We start from the raw sequence: 24,528 nt of genomic DNA on the forward strand, positions 1-24,528 counted from the left end.
ACCCGTAATCCTTCTCTTCAGAGATAAGTGCTATCGTAATATTCTTTCAGAGTTTTTGCTAAACACAAATATGTATGTTTTAATGGGGCTTTCTAGAGACCCCATGGAGATTCCTTACAAATAGAAATCAAACAGAACAGTGGGAGGTTCCAGCCTGGGATTTGTAGCTTGTAAAGTATTTACCTGCCACATTTCACGTATTCAGCTGAACCGCATGAAAGTACTGTTATTCAGCTGTTTTTGACCTACAAGTTTTGTATGGTTCAGATCAATGTATGTGAAGCCTAGAATGTCAGATCTGGTAGAGTCCTCAGAGACTTTCAATTGTTTCAACTTTCTAACTATTTCACAGTGCCAAAGAGGGAAAAGAGGCAGAGAGAGAAATGTCTAGCCAGTTTATTATACACCACACTCATGGTAGAATCAGGGCTGGTTCTCTCTCCAATGAATCAGGTACCTGCCTTTTCATGTTGTTTCTTTTAATATAGCAATCTTCTATGTGTGATCTATGTGTGATAATAATCTTCTAGATGCAGATTTCAACTTGGTATCAAAAGTTCTCACAGAATTCAATCAAAATGTTGAAGGCTGCCTTAGAGGTAGTGAAGTCCCCATGCTTGGAGTGTGGCTGGGAAGGGCACTGGGACATGGCTGGAGGGGCACAGGAACCTCGGAGCTAATGAGGCTTAACAATCAGGGCCCTGTACTCACGTGGCTCTTTCTTAAGGTCTTAGGAGGGGCCCTAACAATGTATTAACATGGTAATATATTTTTGTAATATTTACAAAATTAAGTTATTTTTAAATTCTCTTTTTTTTTTCAGGAGGACCCCCCAGAATTGTATATGTTTCAGGTCTAGATCCATTCCTGGGTGGCACAGACTTTTGAAAAGCACTAGGCAAGGAGCCCAGAGTTACTGGGTGCCAGTCATGGGACTGCTCTGGCCCAAATTGACAGAATGGCACTTGCTCTGCTTCCCTCTTGGGAGTAAAATCACAAATATTAAATGGGTAGGAAAACATCAAATGTGGGCAAATATAAATAAATAACATTACTCAGATTTCCTGTCTGTGATATGGGACAATCACTGCTGCTGCTCATGTTTGTTGAAGGTCACAAATCAAAAAATGTGTCCTCAGGGCATCTTCCTATTTCATTTCCCTCTAATACAACTTCCTCTTCTCCTTCCTCCAGCTCCAAGCCCCCAGTACTCTGGCCACTAAACTACTGATTGGTCATCATATGTTGCTACTTCTATATATTTGTTCATAGGGCTCCCACTGTCTATGAAGTCTATTTTTGCTGGAAAAAAATCCTTATCTACAAGGCCCAGGTCTCCTAGACCCTCTTCACCTACCCCAATAATGACCTCTCTCAGCAGTTTCTTGTTGATCTTACAGATAAGGACACTGAGGCCTGACATGGTCCATAGCTGAGTTCTGGAGGCCCCAGAAGATAATCCTCAGGTGTCTTAATCTGCCATCTCAAGCCTCCTAGCATCAGATCATGGACACACGGTTCTTGATGTACACATGATAGGGGTCACTGCGCTTGTCCACTTTGCGGGAGCGGGTGTATCCCAGGATGAGGCTGCCCACAGTGGCAGCAAATAGGAACATGACAAAGAGAATGTACATGTAGGAGTTGTCATCACGGCCAGGTAGGCTGGCGCGCCGCTCCTCAGTCAGGTTGTCTGGACTCAGCCGGCAGAGCAAGTTGCTGTGAAGAGTGGTATTTAGAGCCTTCAGCACAGCATGCAGACTCTTGTACCAGGTCTCAGTACCATTGGTGGTCTCCATAGCAACAGGGATTGAGGTGGGACAAGAATCCAAGGAAACTCTGGTAGTGACAGAAAAGAGAGAGGATGGCTGTTATCTGCAGTGGAATGACCTCCCCACTCCTTTAGACTCCAGCTAAAACCCCAACATCACAGTTTATTCTAACTACTTGTTTACTTGTCTATCTTCTCTACTAGACTGCAAGCCCAAGGAAGGCAGGGACTATGTCTGTTTTACTCACTGCTATCTGTGAGCACTTATGACAGCACTCAATAGGTGCTCAGTAAATACTTATGGAATAAAGTCCTCCTTGACCATTGTAACCATGTTGATCTATCCTTTCTGTGGATTCTGTAAGTCACTGAGCTTTAGGCTGGAAGGACCTTAGGGATTATTTAATCTAATTTCTTCCATTTTACACACAGGGAAACTGAGGCCCAGAAAGAATAGGTGGCTTGTCTGTGATCATAGAGAATACTGGAGGTAGAGCTGAGATACAGCCTTGCTCACTGATGGCCAGCTGAGGGCTCCTTTGGCCTTTACGCTCGTTCTCAGGAGGACTGTGTGGCATCATTAGGAGACACTCCTCGGAACCCTCCCTCAGCACAGTTCTCTTTTGTACTCCACAAACACCATGTAGAAGATGTTTGGGGATGGCTTAGATTTCCCCCTACCTGGGGCCAGAGGCTGAATCATTTGACCTCTAAAGCATCCTATGTCCCACTCTAGGTATTCCTAAGCTATTGAGGGGAAATTGTGATGGAAAGGAGGTAGCTGGGGAAGCAGAGCGAGGCCAGTAACCGCCGCAGGTACTGGGCCTGAGGGCAGTGGAGTGAAAGGAGCACTCAGTCTGGTTTGGGATTTTACCTGCCCCAGAGAGAGAAGACACTAGCACCTCAGCTGTCCTGCCTTCCAAAACAACGTCACTGTGTACGTGGCATATAATAGGTGATGACAGATGTTCCTTTTCCTTCCTCTCAGAGATCCTTAGTCTACAATGTAGAAGAATAGCTGAAGACAGCCTTGCATCCTAGTCTCTGGAAAAACATATGTCATTCCTTTTAAACAAGGCTCCACACTCACTTCCTTCAGGAAGCCTTCGTGTGCTCCCACCATACTCCACAAGCTTTATCATCGCAGCCTTCCCTTTGCCCCAGTGGTTACATAGAAGGCAACGTGTGGCTGTCCTCTTGCTATTGATAAAGGTTATCAGCAGACCACACGCTCGTGGTTAACAAGACTGTGACTACCCTCGTTCTCCCTCCCTCAGTGGTCTCCAGTAAAGATGGCCACTTTGGACTTCTCCATAAGCCAAGCACTCCGAGTTCACTGACTGGTTCCAAAGCCCTCCTTTATCTAGATAGAGCTGTCAACAAACCAAAGTTAACACATTTGACTATTAATTATAAGATCTCTTCCCCAGAAGAGATGACAGTTAGTTATGGCCACAACAAATATCATGAACAACTCTATGAATGCAGGTGTTGGGAGGAAGAATCTAAATAATACAGCATTAACCCAGGACTGGCTCACATTTTATGCAAGGCCCTTGGGGCCCCCTGCCATCTAGTACTTGGGCAACCTTGTCTAGATGGAGGAGGGGAAGAGTTGAGTTAAGATCCAGGAGGCATAAGTTCTTATCTACTGTCCCACTTGTCAGGCAAGAAAGCTGTGCCTTCCTCTTTCCTCATATGGGCCAATGGAAAGCAAGAGCAGCACAATGAAATTAATGGCTCAATGAATCATCTGGCCAGTCATCATTTATGGAGGCCCACTTTTGGGCAATCTCATCCTGGGGGTTCCAGGAAGCCAGTCCCTGTACTCAGGGGGCACATTGCCAGCTCTTAAATAATGTAGGAGACAATCCAGGAGTTACTGGGGCTTAAAGGAAGAAGGGCTCGGAGAGTGTTCACAGTGATGAAAGAATTTGAGTTGGACCTGGAAGGGTGTTTTGGAAGTAGAGAAGGCAAGGGAAGGAAACAGATGAGCAAAGGCCTGACAACAAGAAAGCACATAAAATGTTTTGAAGAATGGAAAGTAGCATAAAGAGGGTGAGATGTATGGAAGGATAAGTTAGGATGTGGGATGGAGAGACTGGCCCAAACCAGATTATGGAGGGCTGTAAGTGCCAGGTGGCAGAGTTGGAACTTTATCCTGTAGCTGGGGAAGAACCACGGGATGATATTTTAAAAGGGGATAGTTTTCTGACATTTTAAATGATCAGATCTGTGCTTGGAAAGGACACCCTGGCTGGTGTGTGAAGTGGGCAGGAATTGAGGCAGGGGGCCCAGTGATAAGGGTCTTGAAATAGCTTAGGTTCAAGTTGCTGAGTCCTGCGCTGGGGGATGACAAGTTGGGGTGGGACAGTTGGGGGATGTGAGAGGCATTTGGGGGGGGGATGTGAGAGGCATTTTTGGGAGGGAATGGCTAATGCAATGGTTGCAGGAGGAAGGGGCCTCACACAGTTTTACAGGTGGACAACAGACAGGTGGCATAAGTGCTGGAAGAGCTCACTCTGAGGAAATAGATTTCTTGCCCTGTTTGTACTTCAGTTTCCTTCATCTATCAAAAAAAGATTCTCACCAGCAATTGTTCAATGGGTATTGAGTTTCAGATGAAAAGATCTAGAGATTTGTTGCATGACAATGTAAATATGGTTAACACTATTGAGGTGTACCATTGAAAATGGTTAGGATGATAAATTTTTTTTAAACATATTACAATTTTTAAAAATTAAAAAAAAAAAAGATTATTATCCCTGCTCTGCCTCCCTCCAGGCTTACCTGAGCATATACTTTTATTACAGTGAAGAGGATTTTAAAAATATATTTTAATAAAAAACATGGTTTCCATTAAAATGATGATCTATTTTTCATTTTTGAGAAGTAAATACCCATACACAGTTAAAAAAAAATTGCAGCTGTACATACAATGAAAATGAAGTCTCTCTGTTCCCAGTGGCCCAGGTCTCTTTCACAGGTCACTGTTATCAGTTTTCTTAAATATCCTTGCAAGGGGGTTTGAATTGATGGGCAGAGGGAGGGCCACCTCAGCCTGAAAGACTCACCAAACAGCAGACAAATTCAGTGGCTCCTAGTCGGCTTCAGGAATCTCCCTGTGGGTGCCCTAAGGCTCCTCAGCCCCTCAGCTTCTTCAGGATGTCCCTGGACACATCTAGGGTCTCAGTATTGTCTTTGGGAGCTAGGAAGGCCCAGAAGGGCCAGAAAAGGAAGGAACCAGACACACAGAAAAAACTTCAGAACAAGGGTGGATCGCCCAAGGCCAAGCTGGAGGGTTGTGCAATAGCCCTGCTGAGGGTTCTGACCTCCGCCTGCTTCCCCTCCCCACCCTGCAACAGCTGGATCAGGCTAGCCTAGGGGTGCAGTTAGAGGAACTGTGCCGCAGCCAAGGGACATCTGACTGTAGTCCCCGACTCCAGGCCCACAGTGTCTCCACTGGGTGACTTCATGAGAAACCTCAATTCAACACATGGACTGCTGCTCAGGGGCCAGCTAACAGTGCAGACTAAAGTGTCCCCTTCCCCCAGGGTACTGCCAGCTTAGCAGGAGCATCTAAAGGCTGAAAGGGCCAGAGACCCAAGGAAATGATGCGAGTGGCAGAATGGCAATCAGCACTGGGGTTGATATTTTATGTAGGAACAAATGATGTTACCAATCAACCTATTTGGATAGACTGGGTATAAACATAGGCATGGCATCAACACTACCTGTAGCATAACTTTGTTGTGAAAATTAAAGGAGAAAATTATGCAGTGACTAGCACTAGACTCTTCACAGATGTGGTGGTGGTTTTATTTGTGTACAGCAGAGGTTGGCAGGGCCTTCAGAATCCTTTTAGTCTAACCTCCCTCATTTAAAAAAATTAAAAAGAATTTTTTTATTGTCAATACATATAATTTTGATTATTTATAGCTGTGCTAAAAGTGCTAAAAGCATAAACATTTTTATAAGATGGATATACACCAAGTTTTTTTTTTGAATATACATGTATTCATTTTCATATTCTTAACCTCCTTCACTTTATAGTGAAAGAAATGAAAACCAAAGAGCTGTCTGGGTTCAGCTGCTACTTGTATGACTTTGAGCATGTGACTTCCTTTTTCTGAGTCCCAGCTTCTGTCTGCATCTGTAAAATGAAGGGGTTTTACTATGTAATCTTATAAGGTCCTGATCAGCTCCAGCACCCCATAAAGATACAAATCTCAAAACCATACTGTGAGATTGTGGGAGATTGGACAGGCTGGTCAGAGAGGCATTTGGGAGGCTCTCTAGAGCCCCAAAACACAAGATAGAGAAGGCTGCAGACCTTTTCCTTACAGGTTAGGGTGCTTCGGAGTCCTAGGACTGCATTACATTTAATACTCCAGCCTAGATAAACTGAAGGCCAAACCTGTTGATTTGTTCATTTTTCCTCTTTACAGCTCACCTGCGAGGGTGATCCAGCCTGGGAGAGAGAGTCTGTGCAGAAAGTGGGGTAGGGGGACGGTGCGGGCTCTGAGGTGGGGTTCAGTGAGGGAAGTAAAGTTTCACAAAACCGTTCATTCCTCAGACCCTCCTTCCAGCGCCTCTCTGGATAGTCCTGGATACTTGTGGTTCTGGTGGGAGGAGTAAAGAAGCCATAGTTGCATATCTTTAGGAGATGGGTTGGGATGGGAGGAGGGCCCTAGTGCCAGGGCATCCTGTTGGGTCAGGAGAGGCAGAGCTGATAAAGGGACAGCTTGGTTCTTAATGACCTGACTCTGGGTCCCAGGACAGGGATTAGTAGTTGGCAACATTGGGAATTTTGTTCCTCTTTCTGAGCTCCTTGGCTTCTCTCTTCAAGGTAGTCATGGATTGTGAAGCTCTTTGGATGGGAAAGACAGAGCTCCTGCCCTGCAGAGTCCTTGACTTGAAACAGGAGATAACCAGTTAGGAAGGAAGGTGAACAGTGATTGATGTTAAAGATCATTTAGAATCTAGATTGTAGGCCAACCCCTCCATTTTGTAGATGAGGAAACTGAAGGTCGGAGAGGGGAAGTGACAAGTCCAAAATGACATGGCTAGTAAATGGCAGAGTTCAGATGAGAACCCGTCTTTGGGGTGCTTTTTGGGTGCTCCTTCCACTACAGGTGGCAACATGCCCTAGCATCTGAGCAGCATAGCACACCAAACACAGACTCCTCGTGTCCTGGGACACAGTCTCCTCTAACTCCATGTGCCCGATGATACTGAGCTACAGGCTATTCTGCTTTCTCCTGAACTGCAGATTCTTGCCAATCTTAAACGAGGATCCAGTAAGGGGAGAAATTGGTAACTTTTGGAGTTTTCCTTCCTTTGTAGTCTTGTCTCCCGTGGCTCCTTCTGCTCCTGACCTACTCCTGCTCCCCCATACAAACCAGGTGCCCTCTCTTCCTCCACACCCTGATACTACTCTTTCCTGCACATTAACATGTTCTCCCTAAATGTTTTTAACTTGAGCTCACCCAGCCTCTAACCTGGGGGTGGAGGTGTAAAGCTGTGACCTGAAGGATGAATGGGATATCTTAGTGAAGTTTTCTTTCAGGTCTCTCTACCATTGGTTCTTTTGGTTTCTCTATTGCTCTGTTTCAGCTACTCTTTCAGAATGAGTGTTTTAAGTGCCTGGAAATGTGGTAGAGAGACAAGGGGGAAAAGGTCATAAAACAGGCAGGGGATCCAAAGACAACTCCTGCAGCTTCACAATTTTGCCACTGGTCTGTCTGGTGGTATCTCCACCATGGACTGGACAGCCCATGGGGTGGGAGAGGAGCTGAAACAATGAACCTTAACATATAGTTGGAAGGAGACACAGGAATAAAATCTGAGCTGGAAGAAATCTTAATAATCATGTTGGTGGTGCAACCCTCTCATTCAACCAGTGGGAAAATAGAGTTGTTAAGTGGGAAAATAGAGTTGTTAAAGAATTAAAGAAGAAATCACTTGCTTAAGGTCTCACAGCCTAGGAGGGGTGAAGCTGGGACCAGAAACAGGTATCCTGTCCACAGATATTTCTATAAGTTTCCCATTACCTGTAGGACAGTCTAACCTCCTCTGAGTATCATTCAGACTCCTTTGGATGTGACCGTGCCTCTAGCCCCATCTCATCACAGCTTTTCCCAGTGCATGTGCCCGACGATACTGAGCTACAGACTATTCTCCAGACATTCCTTGCACTTGCACACCTATCACCTTTGCTCATGCTGTTTTCTTAGGCAGGAATGCCCTTCCACTTTTTATCTGCCTGGTGAACTCCTACTCATCCTTCAGTACCCAGCTCCAATGTCACCTCTGTAGACTGTCTCCTGAGACAGTTCCCTCCTCACTCCCTAGACAGTTAGCCTCTCCCTCTTGTCTGTTCCTAAAGTGCTTTGCATAACACCTTATTAGACCACTATGCTGTACTGAAATTGTATCTCTGTGTGTATCTATGTAAACATCAATAGATACAGATATATATGCTTAACTGCACTAGGAGGTATGAGGGCAGGGAGCTGTGCTTCATACATTTCTTTATAGCAGACACTCAAGAATAGATGGATCAATGCCTCTTCATACATACACATTCATGAAAACAGCTTACAGTACTTAAAAATCAACTTCAAGAGCAGGCCAAAGCATTCCATTTGGTCTGGAGAAAGGGAGGCTCAAAGAAAACACATCATCTTGGTCAGGTGGGAAAGTGAGTCGGGGAGAAGGAATTCTAAGCTGCCTTTGGAAGTCCAGATGTTCCCTGCACCTGAACCCCTGTCAATCCAAAGGGCAAACATTCTTGGCCCCAAAACACCAGCGGTGGCTTTGCAATCCTTTTCCCTGTGTACCTGCCCAGGGTGTGGCCATACACACCCACTGCTGCATACACACAGTCCAACTCCCAGTCTCCCAGCCTCCCTTGCCTTTCAAGTGTGCCTTTCATGGTTCGAATCTTGGCTGTATGCATGGCTATGTGGCCTTGAGCACTGCATTTATTTCCTCTGAAACTCATCTATGAGATTGGGGTAATTACCCTTGCCCTGCTTGCCTCACATGGGACCTCAGGGAGACAATGGAGGAAAGGTGTTTTAGAAATTGCAAAGTATTATATAAACATAAGAAATAATTATTGGGCAGCCTGGTCACCTTGTTTCCTTTTCTGTTTCCCTATCTCCTCCCCCTGCTCCCTAGTATTACCAAGAACAGCCATCCCTATGTCCCCTCTCTCCACCCTTGGTTCTCCTACCCTCAGAAGAGGTTCAGGAGGTTCTTTATTACTCTTCTTGATTCTCAGGCACTTACCTCCTTCAGAAGCATTCCTTGTTTCTCATCCTCTCTGATCAGCCCTGTAGTCTCTTTCCATTTAGTCCTATCGGTGATGGAGAACACACCAGAGTTGGAGTCAATAGACCTGCCCCTACTTTGCAGACCAAGTGTCTTGGTTAAGTCTTAAGTCATTTCTTCACTCTGGGCCTCACTCCCGCATCAGTAAGCTGGGGTTTCTTGTCTTGCCTTCCTCTTAGTAGGTATTTTGAACATCCACCCATTCAATTGATGGATAGAAATGTCTGGAGAAGTATGGAGTAAGTGAAGGAGGAAGAAGGATTTTGGTTATCATCTCAAGGAGTCAAGGAAATCTGAAAGCAGTTTCCTTGCTTCCAGCATGGATCTCCTCCCTCCATTTGGAGCTGAAAATGTGGCTGGAGGCCAGGAGATAATGAGGAGTTTACATATTTACAATGCACTTTTGTAGCTGAAGTGGAGACAGCCCTGGGCTAGAAGTGAGGAGAATTAATTTCTACTTCTGTCTAGTCCCCGGTGTGATCCTGGGCCAGCCATCTTCCCCTGAGCCTCAGTTTCCCCACATGTCAACTGGTGAGAAGTCGGGAGGAGGGATAGGAGAAGATACTCTTCATGGGCCCTCACACAAGGGCCGGAATTCATGTACTTTCTAGACAAGGGTCCAACCCTCCTTTCCCCACATACCATAAGGAGTACCCAGGCAATAGGGCCAGGGGCCCATTTTACAGGTGGTGACCTAGGAAAAGAGCGCACAAGGTATAGAGCAGCTGGGTAACTAGCACAGATTTTAACAACCTGTAAGCTAGAACCCAGGTCTCCTGACTTCCTGCCTAGATCTACATCATTTGCACTAGAAGATGTTTTTGGGAGCCTCCAGCCTTTTCCTGGGACTGCGGCGCATAAGGCGAGGGGCACAATGGAGTAGCGAATGGGCAAGTCAACTAGCAGAGCAAGCGGCTCCCACCAAGCAAGAAAACACGCTGGGTGCTGGAGTGTCATTTCCGCCTGTGCGCTTGTGGCGGAGCCGCAGGTGTTCGTATGTATATCTGAGGATGTGGAAGGAGCTTTTAGTGCCGCTGTCCCGGGGCCTGCGAGTGCAGACGCAAGCCCCACGGTTTCTGGGCCGGGCATGCCAGGAGTTGAGCCCCGCACTCCCACGTGCGCCTGGGATCCCTGTGGCTCGACTCGAGGGAGGATCAGTTCCTTGTCTGAGCCGCCCCCCACGCCAAAGGAGTAGGGAAGATTCCTCATTTATACCCCCCCACGTCAGCTTAACCTTTCCGACCTGGGAGTGCACCTTACCTGCCTCGCGGCGAGGCTCCGAGGGGCGCCGTCTGCTAGTTGGACACCGCGCCCTGGGCTCGTGGGTGCGCTGCACTGAGCCGCAAGGAGCTCCGCCAGCCTCTCTGCGCTCTGACCCGCGCTCCGCCGCCTTTCCCCTTCCCCAGGGTGTCCCTCCCCCGGCCCCGCCCGGCCCCGCCCGGCCCCTAACCCACCCACTTCTCCTCCCGGAGCTGGCTTCGGGAGCCTCCGCCCAGCTGCTTGGCCCCACTCCGCTGTGGGCTCTGACCCTTCCGTCCCTTGCAGCGCCTGCTTCCTGGACCTGAGACCGAATGCTTCTTGATTCGCTTCAGCTTGCCCAGTCTGAGACCGTGCTCAGAAGGCGAGGCTGAGTGTCGGGTGCTGGTGGAATCAAGCTTTGCCCCTATGTGGTCGTGTGGTGGTGGGCAAGTCACTGCTCCTCACTGGTCCTTGGCTTCCTGGCTGTAAAATGGGTACAGTTCCTGCACGCCTTCTTCACAGGATGAATGCGGGTTGGATGCGATCTTAGAATCCAAAATATTAAAGCTGGGTGGTTACTGGACAAATCATCTGATTCTAACACAAATCCTCTTTTCCAGAGAGGATGCAGTTTCCGGAAGGGGCCCAGTTTTGGGGAAGGGGGCTTACCCAGGTTCACCAAGGATGTCACTGGCAGAGCTCAGACTCAGAATCCGCTAGGGCACTCTCTCCCCTTAACCTCGGGCAATGTCTCCTCCCTCCAAGTCTCAACAGTCCCTCACATGCCCAGACAACTGGTCATACCTCACTGCTCCCTGTCCCAGGATACTCTGCTTTCTGGCTGCCCAGGTCCTCATTCAAGCTCTTGCTTCCTTGCTGGTGACACTGCAGGTTCCAGAGAAGAGAAGCAACCAGGGACAGCTGAGAAATGAGGGCCAGGAAGCCATGGGCAGGGGAGTGGACAATGGCAGGGAATAACCTTTCAGAGACTGTGGGTAGTCCTTATCAGAGCCCTTTCTGCCAGCCTGTGGCCTTGGGATAGTTAATAATAGGCTAAGCTCTGGCTCCCTTGTAAACAAAGATCTGTTCTAGGACATCTGAGGAATACTCCCTCAATCACAGACTCTCAGATTATATCTATGAAGTGCTATCATTTAAAAAAGACCTATAACATGGAAGGGATGTTGTAAAAATTGCTGATCTTCATCAAAACACGTTACTTCTGTGTGACTTCGGTACTTACACATTTTGACCCAGCTACTCCTTTTTCTCAGTCTGAATATCACCTCTCAGGGAAGTCATCCTGACCCTGGGCATGCAGTTTCAAATTTCAGTCAACCTAAGAATCACCTTGGCTTCTTTTAAGTGAAGTAGACTTTTGGGTTCCATGCCAGAGGTTCTAATTCAGGAGATCTGGAATAGAGCCCAGAAATTAGCTTTTTTTTTTTTTTTTTAAAGCTTCCTGAAAGATTGTGATGCAAGTGATTCTTGAGACCAGCCTTGAGGAAACAGCTCTGGCTCAGTTAGCATTCCTTCCCACATCCTGCCAAGGCCTTGCATATAATCTATAGGACTATTTATTACAGTTATCAAAAGTAACTGTCCACCTCATCTACTAGATTGTGAGTTCTTTGAAGATAGAGATTGTTTCTTGTCCTAATAAAAGAATTCTATATTTCTGTGTGTGTGTATGTAATACAGATTTTACAGATTTATTGCATATTAATCATGTCATTTCACACAATTTTAAGTAAACAGACTTAGAGAAAATACACTGGGAGTGTTAAACAGATGATGACAATATTGATGAGAGTGTTCAAGTGTTCATATCAGGTAGTAAGAGGCACCACTGCCACCATCATCCCCCAAAATTTGTACATTTCATATAAAAAGTAAAAATAGTTCATTGGCATTTAACTGGCATTATTCTTTGTAATCTATGAACCATGATGAGCCTGAACAATTTCAGACTCTTTAGAGCAAAACAAAGCATTTTCTTTTACTAACTAATGTAGCAATTTCAATTTCCTTAAAAAAAAAAAAAGCAAATAAAAAAAAAAGAAAACTACACACACAATCCTCAAACTGAAATTGGTATATTCCAATGGTCCTGAATTTTAATGTTTCTATTATATTAATTCGAGAAATAAAATGTGATTCAGCTTTTGAAAATGAGATTGAACTTCTTCATCGTAATTATGCTTACTTCATAGTTCAAATGATTTAACTGAAGCCAATGTAAACCTAGTAAAAACCATGGATACAACTCAACTGCTCTCTTGCTAAGGAAACTTCTTTAAAAGTGAACTATTCTTTAAAAGCTCAGACTCAAGATGCACAGTTGTAACTTGAGGAACTAACAATTGATATCACAACAGTAGTTCTATGTGTCTTTAAAGCTGGAGAGCATATACAGAATCACTGTGAATCACACATACATAGCAATAACTTCCTGGTAAAACTACACTAATAGTTTCCTCTATTAATGATTTAAAAAATAATTGAGCATGTACGGTTCAGCATTTGAAAGACTTCTATGCCTACTATTACAAAGATGCTCACGCAAGGAAATATATTTGGATACTTGCAAAGAAACAAGACTTGAAATGTGGTTTTGTGATAAGCCATTTAGAAGACCTGAGTTACCAAACAACTAAAAATAACCATCAAAAGATAAATAGGAATTTCTTAAAACCATTGTCTCTAAAGGTACAAAAATTAAATCTTAAGGTATCTTTTACTCCCAGTTATCTTGGTATATGCAGCAAAGAGATTTGTTTTATGGAATATTTTAAATAGGATCCAACACTTATATTCAAATGCTTTCTAATGTATTTGGCAGATTTGGCTTTTTTGTTTGTTTGTTTGCTTTGGGGGAGGTAATTAGGTTTGTTTGTTTGTTTGTTTATTCTAATGGAGATACTGGGGATTGAACCCAGGACTTCGAGCATGCTAATCATGCACTCTACCACTGAACCATAACCTCCCCCCTCAGATTTTTTTTAATTCTTATTTTTTGTTGAAGTGTAGTCAGTTTACAATATTAGGTTCATGTGTACAGCAAAGTGATTCAGTTATATGTGTACATACACACATATATTTTTTCAGATTATTTTTCATTACAGCTCATTATGAGAATTGAATATAGTTCCCTGCGCTATACAGTAGGTCCTTGTTATCTATCTATTTTATATATAGTAATGTGTTCAAATTTGTTTTATATTCTCCTGTTCAACATTCCACTGGAAGCTCTCATAATCAAACACCGTGACCCAAACCATGAGAAAAGTACAAGCATATTCATTTGTTAAAAAGAAGCAGTTCACCCTTGAAAAATAAAAAGGAACTGCAAAATATAGTATGTATGAAGTTCAAATACTAGTATTTAAATTTCTCTGAAGCAATCTATGCTTCAGTAATTAAGAGAAAGATGAGCTGAAGATTTTATTGAGATGAGAAGCCTAGTAATATGGCTCATGCTGTGGACTAATTGTTCACTCAGTCTTCTGCTCCATTGGGATGAGAGTCTGAAAAGGGCTTCACACTCCTTTAAAAAAATCACATCCACTAGAATAAGATCATATAAATTAACATTGATTATTATTCCTCATATTTGTTCATTTATAAAGCTCAATTGGCTTCATAAGCTATACTGAACAGTAATATTTTCACCTTTTACGAGGGTGAGTTTGTGGAAATAATTTAATATAACCAGATCTCTTCATGACCTTTCAGTTTGAAACATTTTTTAAATGAGAAATGTACACAAAACAATTCTGTTTTACAAAAACCAACCTCAATACCAGAAAAGATTAGTAAAAGATTTTGAACCCCATTTACTTTTTAAAGGATGCTTTTCCCTTGTCTCAAATTCTAAGCACTATTCATCACCTTTTGAGTTAGTTTCACTAACTTCACCACATCCACCCAGTTCCATCCTCAAGGAAGTTCTCCTGAGTGATCTATTTTATCTGCCTGCTTACGTTTCTGGGCTTTTGAAAGTTGTTCCTTTTTGTCTTTTTTCTTACTTGATGGGGATGTTTTAGGAGTTTCAACTGAGATGATATTGCTTATGGATTTCGTAGAATTAACGGGATGATGATTCTCCGTGAACTGCTCTTTCTTGTCCTTGGCATATTCAAACAACGTGTAGGGTACGAGAGTCTTGAGATTAACTTTCACTGCTTCCTGTAACTTGGCTAATATGCTCTACTTTACAGATGGTGATGTGGTGTTATTTTTAAAGGCATTCATAGATATGATTGGAGGTTTTGGGGTATATGTTTCTGTCCAGGAAATCTCTATGAAGAAGGCTTTGGGATCACCACTTTTCACTTGTCCTAAATTGAAATGAAACTGGACTTAACTCCTGGGAACTCTTCATCTCCTTCATAAATAAAGTGATGCTTTCCGTACTACTTCCTGGTCCTCATTGGCACTCAGTGCACACTGCTTGCTGGGCACCTCCTGGGCAGATGGCATTCAAGACAATGCAGAGAAAAGGAGGGCAGTGGCCATGAGAACTGCGTGGCTGCCTTCCTTGCCCTTGGCTGGGAAGGCACACCCTTCACATGGCAGACACACAAGACCCTCTGGCAGTGCCAAGCCACCGGTTGGGGACTGGTCTATGTTTCACTCTTGACAGGAGATTGATCAGTTTTTCTTGCACACCTCTAGTGACAAGGAACTCATTGCTTCAAGGCAGCTGAGGCTCTGATTGTTAAGATGTTCTTACCATTTGACAAATACTGCCTCCCAATGACTTCTACCCTTTGGTCCTTATGCCCAATGATGACATCAAATACGTGCCTAATCTTTGTTCCCTTCTTCAGTCCTTCAAAAACTTAAGGTCTGTCTTCTACTTCCCCTTCTCAAGTAAGGTGACAGGAACCTTGTTAGGGACCGCAGCTGGCTGAGGAGCCATAGGAAAGTAGGCTGAGCTGCCTCATTTTCGCCATCTGTGCCTTACAGTCTTGCTGTGAGGCTTAGATGATCCAGTGTGTATAACATGCTGAGAGGATGATGCACATGCATGATAAATGGCAGTTTATAATATTATTAGATGAGAAAAGGAAGGATGAAACAGAATTCCTGTCCTGGGGAGACCATTGTCTGAGAAGGACCTTTGGGGAACTATCTAATCCACAGAAGTTGGGGACAAGGTCCTGACCTTGTGATAGGGAGGGTGAGAGAGTAGGGTGGGCTGAATGAAGGGGTCAGGGGAAGACTCACCTAGAGACACACCTTCAAGTCTTAAGTGCCACCTTCTTGGTGAAGTCTTCCCTCACCATCCTATTTACAAATCCCTTCCTAATCCCTTCCTCCGCCTGTCCTCCCTAAACCCCTTCCCTGCCTTGCTTTTGAATAACATCAAACATCATCTGATCTGATAAAATATGAATATTGTTCTTCCTGCATCACAGCTGAAGCTCACAGCTCCTGTCTGTCAGCCCGATCTCAGAGCTCTCCTCTGCTCTGGATTCCTGTAACCACCCCCTCCCCTCTCTTTTTCAGGCCTGGGGAGGTAATGGTGCCCAAATGTTCCAAGATCCAGGGTACCTCATAACCTCTTGTGGTTTCCCTACTCCCTGCCCACCTCTTTGAATAGAGCCTCCTTACATTACTGACGTGAGATGGCCATCTGCTTCCTGCCGGACCTGGCTGATACAGAAGCCCATTCTCTTCCAGCCCCTGTACTTCCCTTGAACACAGCACTTACTCTGTGTTATAACTGTCTACTTTATTTGTTGACTCCACACCTAGAACATAATCTCCTTAAGGGCAATAAGCCAACACTAAACCTGCACAGAGTAGACCTTACTGAGGATTTGTTGAATAAATGAATGAATGAATGAATGAATGAATGAATGAATGTCATGAAAGAAAGATCACTAGGAATTATGCTATCAGGGAAAGCTTCCAAAAAGAGATAGAACCAGAGAAAGCCTGGAAGGATAACACGATGCTTTTTCAACCGTCTAGGCCAGACCTCTTCTCTGAGCACTAGACTCCTACTTTTAGCTACCTACTTGACATCTCTGCTTGGATAACAGGTTGGGGCTGGAACTCTTGACTTCCTTCCCTGGCTCCCCTCAGTCTTCTATCTCTTGGTAAATGGAACCATCATCCATCCACTTCCCTGTTTGCTTTCTTCATGGAACTCAACCCAGTCTTTATCTGTGTTCTCATTTGTAGGTCTGCCTTTCCCATTACACTGTAAGCACTCCAAGAACACAGACCAAAATACCCAGGATGTAACTCAATGTCTGTCTAGTAGGTGGGGGAGAAGAGTTGGGACGTAGGATAAGCATGGATAATGTCTGCCAACAGTCTTAGAAGCCTGGGTTACCAAGGAAAATACAGCATGAATCACAAAGGAAGTTTAATGATCATATCAAGTTATTTTATTCCATTACTCATCAGGAGCCCATGTGTTTCCGTGATCTTGTCTCCTCTTGGCCTATCAGTTTAACCTACAGAACGTTTGTCTTCCCGTTCTGAGCTTAATCATTCTCTTGCCTCCGTAGGCAGCACAGAGCTATGAAAAGAGCACTAGAAGTGGGGGAGCAAGGTGTGGTGTCAGGAGACTGAAGACCTCAGAGGCCTCTTCTCTCCACCTCACCTGCACACATGCTGTGTCCTGGGAAGGTGGAACAGTGGTCGAGAACACAGCTTCTGGTGTCCAACAGAGCTGGGTTTGAATCCTAGCCCTACCACTTATCAGCCATGAGAGTTCAACCTCTCTGAGTCTTTGTTTCCTTATCTGTAGAATGGGGATTAAAAATAATTACATCTTATGGTTGTGTGGGCTACAGTAAAATATTTAAAGTGCTTCACCTGGTTCCTGACACATAGCAAGTGTTCCATAAAGAATAACTATTAATGATGGCATGTGTGCTCATGATTGTATAAATATGGACTTTTGAATCTTATGGTTTAAACAATAAGGGCTATAGGAATACAGAAGAATGTGGAATCAGGGAGGAGTGGGGTTTGCAGGGGAAGTGGGTGCATCAATTAGGAATCTTAGTTGCAAAAGACAAAAAACCTAGCTCAAACTGACTTAGGTAGAAAAGGGAATTTATCGGCTCATGTAATTATAAAATCCAGAGGTATCTAGCTTCAGGTATGGCTGGGTCCAGAATCTTCAGGAAGCTGCCTCTTTGCATCTTTGGATTCTGCTTTTCTCACTGTTGCTCCATGCTCAGGCAGGGCCCCGCTTTGTGGTAACAAGATGGCTGCCTGCAGTTCCACTGTATTTTGTCAATAAAACCAGTAGAATGAGCTTCTCTTCCCCACAATCCTCCTGACAGGAGTCCTGGGTCAAACTCTTATTGTCCTTAAATAGGCCCAGTGTCAATCCCTGCACCAATCACAGAAGCTGGTAGGGGCATCCTCACTATTCAAACCACTACACTTGTGTGGGAGAAATTATATTCCAGTTATAAAATAAGTAAGTCATGGGATTATAATGTACAGCATGGTGACCACAGTTAATAATACTATATTACTTATTTGAAACTTGCTAAAAGAATAAATCTTAAAAATTCTCATTACAAGAAAAAAAATTTTTGTAACCATGTAAGGTGACAGATGTTAACTAGACTTATTGTGGCCATCATTCCTCAATGTAAATAAATATCAAATCATTATGTTATATCCCTGAATCTAATCTAATGTTACATGTCAATTATACCTCAATCAAAACAAACATATAAAGACACCCACATAAAGTTGGTGGGGAGTGGAGTTTGAGTCCCTGAGGAAAATCTGGTTGCTACTATCAGAAGCTGTACTGACTGAAACAACACATGTCCTCTACAGTGGGCCTTAGGAAGCAGATATGATTTGAGTGGACAGAGAGGAGGGAGGAAGGCACCCCAGAGACTCACAGCTGAGCAGAAGTGAGAAGAGGGGAGTCAGTGTGTTGTGAGAGGGAGCAGGCACCTCTGTGGAGTCCTAGAGAGTAGACCTGGGACCAGGTGGGCTTGGGGATGGGGGAATCACAGGATCCAGATCTCTGCTCACTGGGAGCATGGGACAGGCTGCCTCTGGAGATAATGGGCTCCGTATCACTGGAGGTGAGCAAGCAGAGCTTCCTCATCAGAGTGGCTCTCAGAAAAGCCTTCTACATGGGCCCTGAGATTCCTTGCATCCCCCAAATCTGAAATCCTATAGTCCAGAAATCAGCTCCCTTCATCCTGATCCCCACCCTTCTCTCTCCTCCAAACTCCTCTCTAAGGGAAGTGCTACATCATTCTCCCTAATGTGTTTATGGGGTGTCTGAAGACATTTTGGATTCTGATCCTGGCTCCTCCAGCAAATGTGGGAACTTGGGGTACCACTTGTCCTCTCTGGGACTTTCTCCCTCAGCACAGGAAGGGGTGAGGCTATCTGATCTCTGGAGCCCCTGTCAGCCCTAACCTTCTTGAATATTCTGTCAAAGACTCAGCCTGGCCTCCTGAGGAGGGACAGGACACACCACAGTTCTCAGGCCAACCAGGTGTGTTGGCTCTTCAGGGTCTCAAGGGCGCCTTCACAGTAGCTGTCTCGCTTGGTCCTTTCACTTTCCTGTGAGGAGGGCAGAGTGGGCGCCATAGGGATGCTGTTTAATGCACAGCCTTTGGAGTCCAGACTTGAGTTGAAACGAACTATGTGAACTTCATTTGACTAGTTTCCTTTTCTCAAAACACAGTCAGCAACACCACCTTGTGGGTTTGTTATTTGCTATAATGATTAAGTAATGTGTATAAAGGGATTAAAACAGCCCTGGGCCCACATGGGTTGGGCTGGAGAGGGTAAATGCAGTAAAATTGAGCTGAGCTGAATAACAACTCCTCGCAGGTGCCCAGCATCTCTTGGGGCATAGCACACCCCCAGTCCAGCCTCTGACTGCAGATTAGGGCCATGCTTCAGGCAGGAAACAGATGGCACCCTGAACCTAGGTAATTTGAAGAGAGCATGAACGATGGTTTAGGAAACCAACAAGGAATGGTGTGGTATGTCTGGTTAGCAGCGGTGAGGAGGGAGAGCACCACTAGGCTGGGAGGGCAAGGGGAGGATGTGATTATTGGAATCCAGAGAGAGCACCCAGGACTGCGACCAACCCATGCTGACCGAGCTGGGAGAGAGCACAGGAAATCAGTCCCCTCTTTTCCCTCTACACCCTCCCCTCCCACCCTATGTCTTCTACCACTGCCTTTTTGCCTCAACCCAAATGGATGCTTGAGAGCAGGGAGGTCCATGGTGAGTGGAGAGGGGTGGTGAGCATACAGAGGGGCAAGTGGGAGGATTAAGTGGAGCCAGTGGCAACTGTCAGATGGGTGGGGCCCTCCCCGGGTGGGGCCCTCCCCCTTCCTCTGCAGCCTGCTCTGGGCTAGGGGTGGTGGGGAGGAGTAGGAGAACTAAGGAACGTGGGAGGTCTCTGTGAGCCCAGGCTGTTCACTCTAGAAAGCGGGAGGAGGACAATCTGCAGTTCCTCAAATACGCATCTGCTCTTTCTTACCTCCAGACCTTTGCCTGTACCATTTTACCTGTCTGGAACACCCTTCCTCCTGGGGCCAGCTAAATCACCCTTAGAGGCGACCTCCTTCTGGCTCTATCTTGCCTGAAGTCTATCTACAGCCAGGGGTTTTAGTTACAAGATTGAAGATAACTGTCTTTTCATTTGAGCTACTTTGAGCTAGAGTTTCTCTTACTTCCAACCTAGAATTCCAATTTAATGTCCCTTGAATCATTTCTGCCCTTCTTCCCTTTTAAAGTTTGTCACTCCTGTGTTCCCACAGCTTCTCTGCAAACTTCTCTCACAATACTTGTAGTAAGTTACTGTGAACATTTTTTTACTGGTGTGTCTCCTCCACAAAGCTGTGGGCTCCTTGAAGACAAGGACCAAGTCTGATCCATCTTTGTGTCCCCACGGCCCAGCACAGGCTGACACACCTCACAGTGACCAGACTACACCAGGAATGCTATCTTTAATTCCAAGAAACACAGTTTAAGGGCATGTTAGCCAATTGGAGCTTGTTGAGGAGCCTATTGAGATGAGGGCAGTGGGGCTGAGTCTGGAAGCCATGTTCTATGAAGAACAGAAGAAGAATCAGGAAAGTTTAACTTGAAGAAGGTAGAATTCCTGGGACAGAATTCATTTGCCAATTCAACAGGCTGTTTCTGGGCATCTCGAGGTGAGGCCCTGGGCTGGGCCTGAGGGGGCCACAGATGATGCAGCTACAGTCCCTGCCTGGAGAGCTCACAGTCTGGACAGGGTCAGACATGGGAACAAGTAACTACATCATAGTGGCCACTGCCACCCGAGGGTGATGCAGGATGTGGCCGGGTGTGGCCAGGGAAGGCCTCTTGGAAGAGGATATACAGGAGGGCAGAATTATGACACTGTTGGAGCAGGTTTCAGCTTAGGATGAGGAATATCTTTCTAACAATCAGAATTATGAAGAATGCTCCGTATCTGGAGGTGTGTGAGCAGGGCTGAGATGACCACTTCACAGTCTGGATCGTGATGTCTGTCGACAAAAGGACCAATGTGGAGGCTACAGGGAATTCCTCATAATAGCACAGTCATTAAACCATTGCTTCCTTTTACATACTAGATTCTGGGATACAAACACAAACAGATAAACAAAACAAAGAAACAGTCTCTGGCTTTGAAAATCTCATAATTCAGGTAAATTGAAAAAAGTGTAACATTATGGCCTTATACCAGTGTCTCTTGAATTTGAATAATGAGTGGACCCCTTTGAAGAAAAAAAATCATTGAGGTACTCAGTGCTGATAATCTAAACATGTTCAGATTTAAACTCAATATGAACTCTAATGCAACTGTAAAGGCAAATCTTCTATATTGTGTTTATTCAATACAAATTTTACTGAACATGAACAAAACTAAAAAACTAATAAAATGGTAATAATGATACTAATGCTATCGGTTGTGTTGAGTTCTTTTGGACTCAGCTGACAGTTCTACAGACGTATTCCAGCTGGTCAGTGAAGAAGGAATGATAGAATTGGAGTATCACATCTTGCAAACTCCTAATGAAATAACGGATCTAGCACATGATCATCACAAAAAAAAACAGGGATAAAATCAGATATTACCCCTGCCTCTTGTTATAAGAACACACCACTACCTACAAAGCAGACTTGCTAAAAAAAAAATCACACCTGAATCAGACCAGATGTCAGGATCTGCTTTTCAATTTTCAGGAAATACAAGAGAAAACGATTAAAAAAAAAAAAAAGATAGAGGGGGGAATCTGTTGGTGAAAAGAAACTTAAGAAACATTTATGAGACATGTGAACCAAATTCAATGTGTAGACCTTGTTTGAATCCAGCTTTGAACAAACCAACTAAAGGAAGGAAGGAAGGGAGAAAGGGAAGGAGAGGGGGAAGGAGCGGGAGAAGAAGGGAAGAAGAAAGGTGAGAAATCTGAATACTAACAATATTTGTTGATATGGAAGCAGTATTTTTTATGTGTGATAATATGTTGTGGTTATGTTTTTTAATTAATTATTACTTATTATTATTGGGAATGCATACTGAAATATTTGCATATGAAATAATGTGGTATCTGTGATTTGCTTCATAACAATCCAGGGAGGAGGCAGGAAGTAGGTCCTGCTTTAGATAAACTAAGATTGGCCATGAGTTGATGATTGTCTTAGCTGCACATGGGTACGAGGGGTTCACTGTTGTATGCTTAAAAGATTTTAAAAGACTGTATGCTTTAAAAATGAAAAAAAGACTAAGATGCTGAAACATTTAAAAATCAGGCATCACCTTCATATGTTGCTGACGGAAATGTAAATTGGTATAAGTTTTACAGAAGGCAATATGACAATATCTATTAAATTGAAAATGCACATATCCTTTGACTCAGAAAATCACTTCTAGAGATGCAAACACCACAGTATGATAATATGTACAGTAAATTAACAATTTAGTGAAAAAAATCAGATTTTGAATTGCAAATATCTGATTTCTGTGTGGGTTTTCAGAGTCTTTTTTCATAAAGTGAGGTGCACCTGGTCACCTTGCTGCCAGAGCAGGTTCTGTTTGGTTTCCTGCCAGCCTCGCTAAGGAACAAGATGCTGGACCAGTCACTGCTGTTGGTCACGTCCTCACACTCAGCACTCATTCAGCAGACCCTGGACAGTTTGTTTATTTATGAGGAAAAGACTCTGCATAAACAAGAAGAGCCTTTATGGGGGCGGGAAAACCAGGGTGTTAACTATCCTCCTTCGTCCGCTCAGCTTCCTTCCTTGAGGAAGGGCCCCAGTGGGAAACCGGAGGAGGGCTCTGTCCAGGCAGGAAGGAGAGTCAGAAACCCGCAGCAGTGACCTGACCTTTTCCACAGGCCCAGCCTCAGCCCAACTCTGGCCTTCTGTCCTGCATCCTTCTCAGCGCTGCTGACCCACCTGTTCTCGGAGGCATGTCTCCTTCAGGAAGCCTAGCCTGCTCGCACTTCAGAGGCAGCTATGGAAGAGTGAAAAGAGCCCAGATTAGGAGCCAGGGACTGACTCTGCCCCAAACTAGGTACATGACTTCATATATGTCGCTTAGCCTCCCAAGACATTTTTCATCCATAAAATAAGCCTACCTATCTTGCTGTGCTGCCAGAAGAGTGAATGAGATTGTCATGTTGCTTCATCCTGGGTTCCACACTACATCTCTGCCTACTGCTTCTCAGTCTCCTTGGCCTGCTCCTCCTCGGCCTGTGCCTCAGTCCTCTGCCTCCTCTTCTCTCTTTGGGCTCCCAGAACTAAACTGTCACTCATCCCGTCCATGCTCCAGATCCATGCACCCAACTGGCCCTCTCTGCTTGCATCTCCCACAAGTGTCTCAAACTTGATTTATCTAAAACCAAACTCATTATTATCCTCTCCAAACTTGGTCATCATCCAGTGTTCTTTATCCCAGCAATACCTGTAACATACACCCAGTTGCTCAAGCCAGAAATCTGGGGATTTCCCTTGACTCTACTCCAACTCTACTCTATCCATTCGTGGATTGCAGTAGCAGTAGCCATCGTCTACCACATGGCCTGGGAAACAGAGAAGGCTGGACTGGAGTAAGATAAAATGAAGCAAACACACCTAGAAGCATGGCAGAGAACAGGATAGAAAAGACCATCTGGGTTCCTAAAGGGCTACAGGCTCTGGTTCTGCTCTGGAGCCCAGCTGCAGCCCCACCCTTGGATTTTATGAGACCCCTCAGTACCTTTTCCAATAACGCCCCCTCCCCCACTGTTTTTTGTTTTTCTTTTTCTGCTTAAGTTAGTTGAATTGGGTTTCTATACTTGCAAATACAAGAGTCCTAATTAATATATACATATTTGATCAGTCAGAATAGGCTAGTTATGCTGTAGTAATGAACAACCCCCACATTGTGGTATCTTAACTCCACTACAAGTCCATCAGCAGCAGGGAGCTCTGCTCATCACAGTCCCTCAGGAAGCAACTGCCATCTTGAATATTGTTGGCTGCTGTTCCTCAGAGCTGACTTCTCATTCAAAGTTTCCACCCTAACTGCCTGTGGTAACCACTCTCCAAGATGGCTCTAATGATCCTCACCTCCTGTCACTCTTGTGTAGTCTCTTTCATACTAACTAGGGCTAACATATTAAGAGACTGCAGAAATGACCATATGACTTACAATGCTCGGTCATAAAAGACATTGTGGCTTCTACTTTGTCTCTTTCTGGCATCACTTGTTCTAGGGGAAGCCAGTTTCCAGGTCAAGAGAACATTCAAGCAGCCCTACAGAGTGGCCCACAGGGTGAGGAACTAAGTCCTCCTGATAACAACCAGTACCGACCGAGCATGTAAGTGAATCATCTTGGAAGCTGACCTTCCAAGCCTTAGTTAAACCTTCAGATAAGAGCTACCCCAGCTGACATGCTTTTAAAAATTGAATTAAAGATTCTTTAAATTCTATAGTGCTTTACAATTTTCAAAAGTTTCATATACATGATTTCATATAATCCAATGATAATCCTTTTTTCTCCCTCCTACCCCTATATTGTCCTTCTCCCTTCCCTCTCCCCACTGGGAAGCACTAGTTTGTTCTCTATATCTGTGAGTCTGCTTTTGTTTTATTCACTAGTTTGCTGTCCAAAAGTCTGTTACCAGTTTATATTCTCAACTTCATGTATAAAACAGTCTCTGTT

General features: G+C 44.5%; 1 protein-coding gene and 1 pseudogene across 3 annotated transcripts; both read right to left on the reverse strand.

The window, feature by feature from the left end:
* Positions 1-378: 378 nt before the first annotated feature.
* Positions 379-10,509, reverse strand: KCNE3 (potassium voltage-gated channel subfamily E regulatory subunit 3). 3 transcript variants are annotated; one of them, XM_032489346.1, is made up of 4 exons: positions 10,370-10,509; positions 9,068-9,134; positions 4,846-4,979; positions 379-1,839 (listed from the first exon to the last, which is right to left on the reverse strand). In XM_032489346.1, the coding sequence occupies exon 4, from the start codon at positions 1,797-1,799 to the stop codon at positions 1,500-1,502; it is 300 nt and encodes a 99-aa protein (XP_032345237.1). In that variant the 5' UTR covers positions 1,800-1,839; positions 4,846-4,979; positions 9,068-9,134; positions 10,370-10,509; the 3' UTR covers positions 379-1,499. The 3 variants fall into 3 exon arrangements, with proteins under 3 accessions (XP_032345237.1, XP_032345238.1, XP_032345239.1); XM_032489347.1 differs by lacking the exon at positions 4,846-4,979; XM_032489348.1 differs by lacking the exons at positions 4,846-4,979; positions 9,068-9,134.
* A 3,719-nt stretch (positions 10,510-14,228) lies between these two features.
* Positions 14,229-14,830, reverse strand: LOC102515928 (annotated as a pseudogene).
* Between the last annotated feature and the right edge of the window lie 9,698 nt (positions 14,831-24,528).

This window comes from Camelus ferus, chromosome 10 (assembly GCF_009834535.1).
Source record: "Camelus ferus isolate YT-003-E chromosome 10, BCGSAC_Cfer_1.0, whole genome shotgun sequence".
NCBI classification, from domain to species: Eukaryota; Metazoa; Chordata; class Mammalia; order Artiodactyla; family Camelidae; genus Camelus; species Camelus ferus.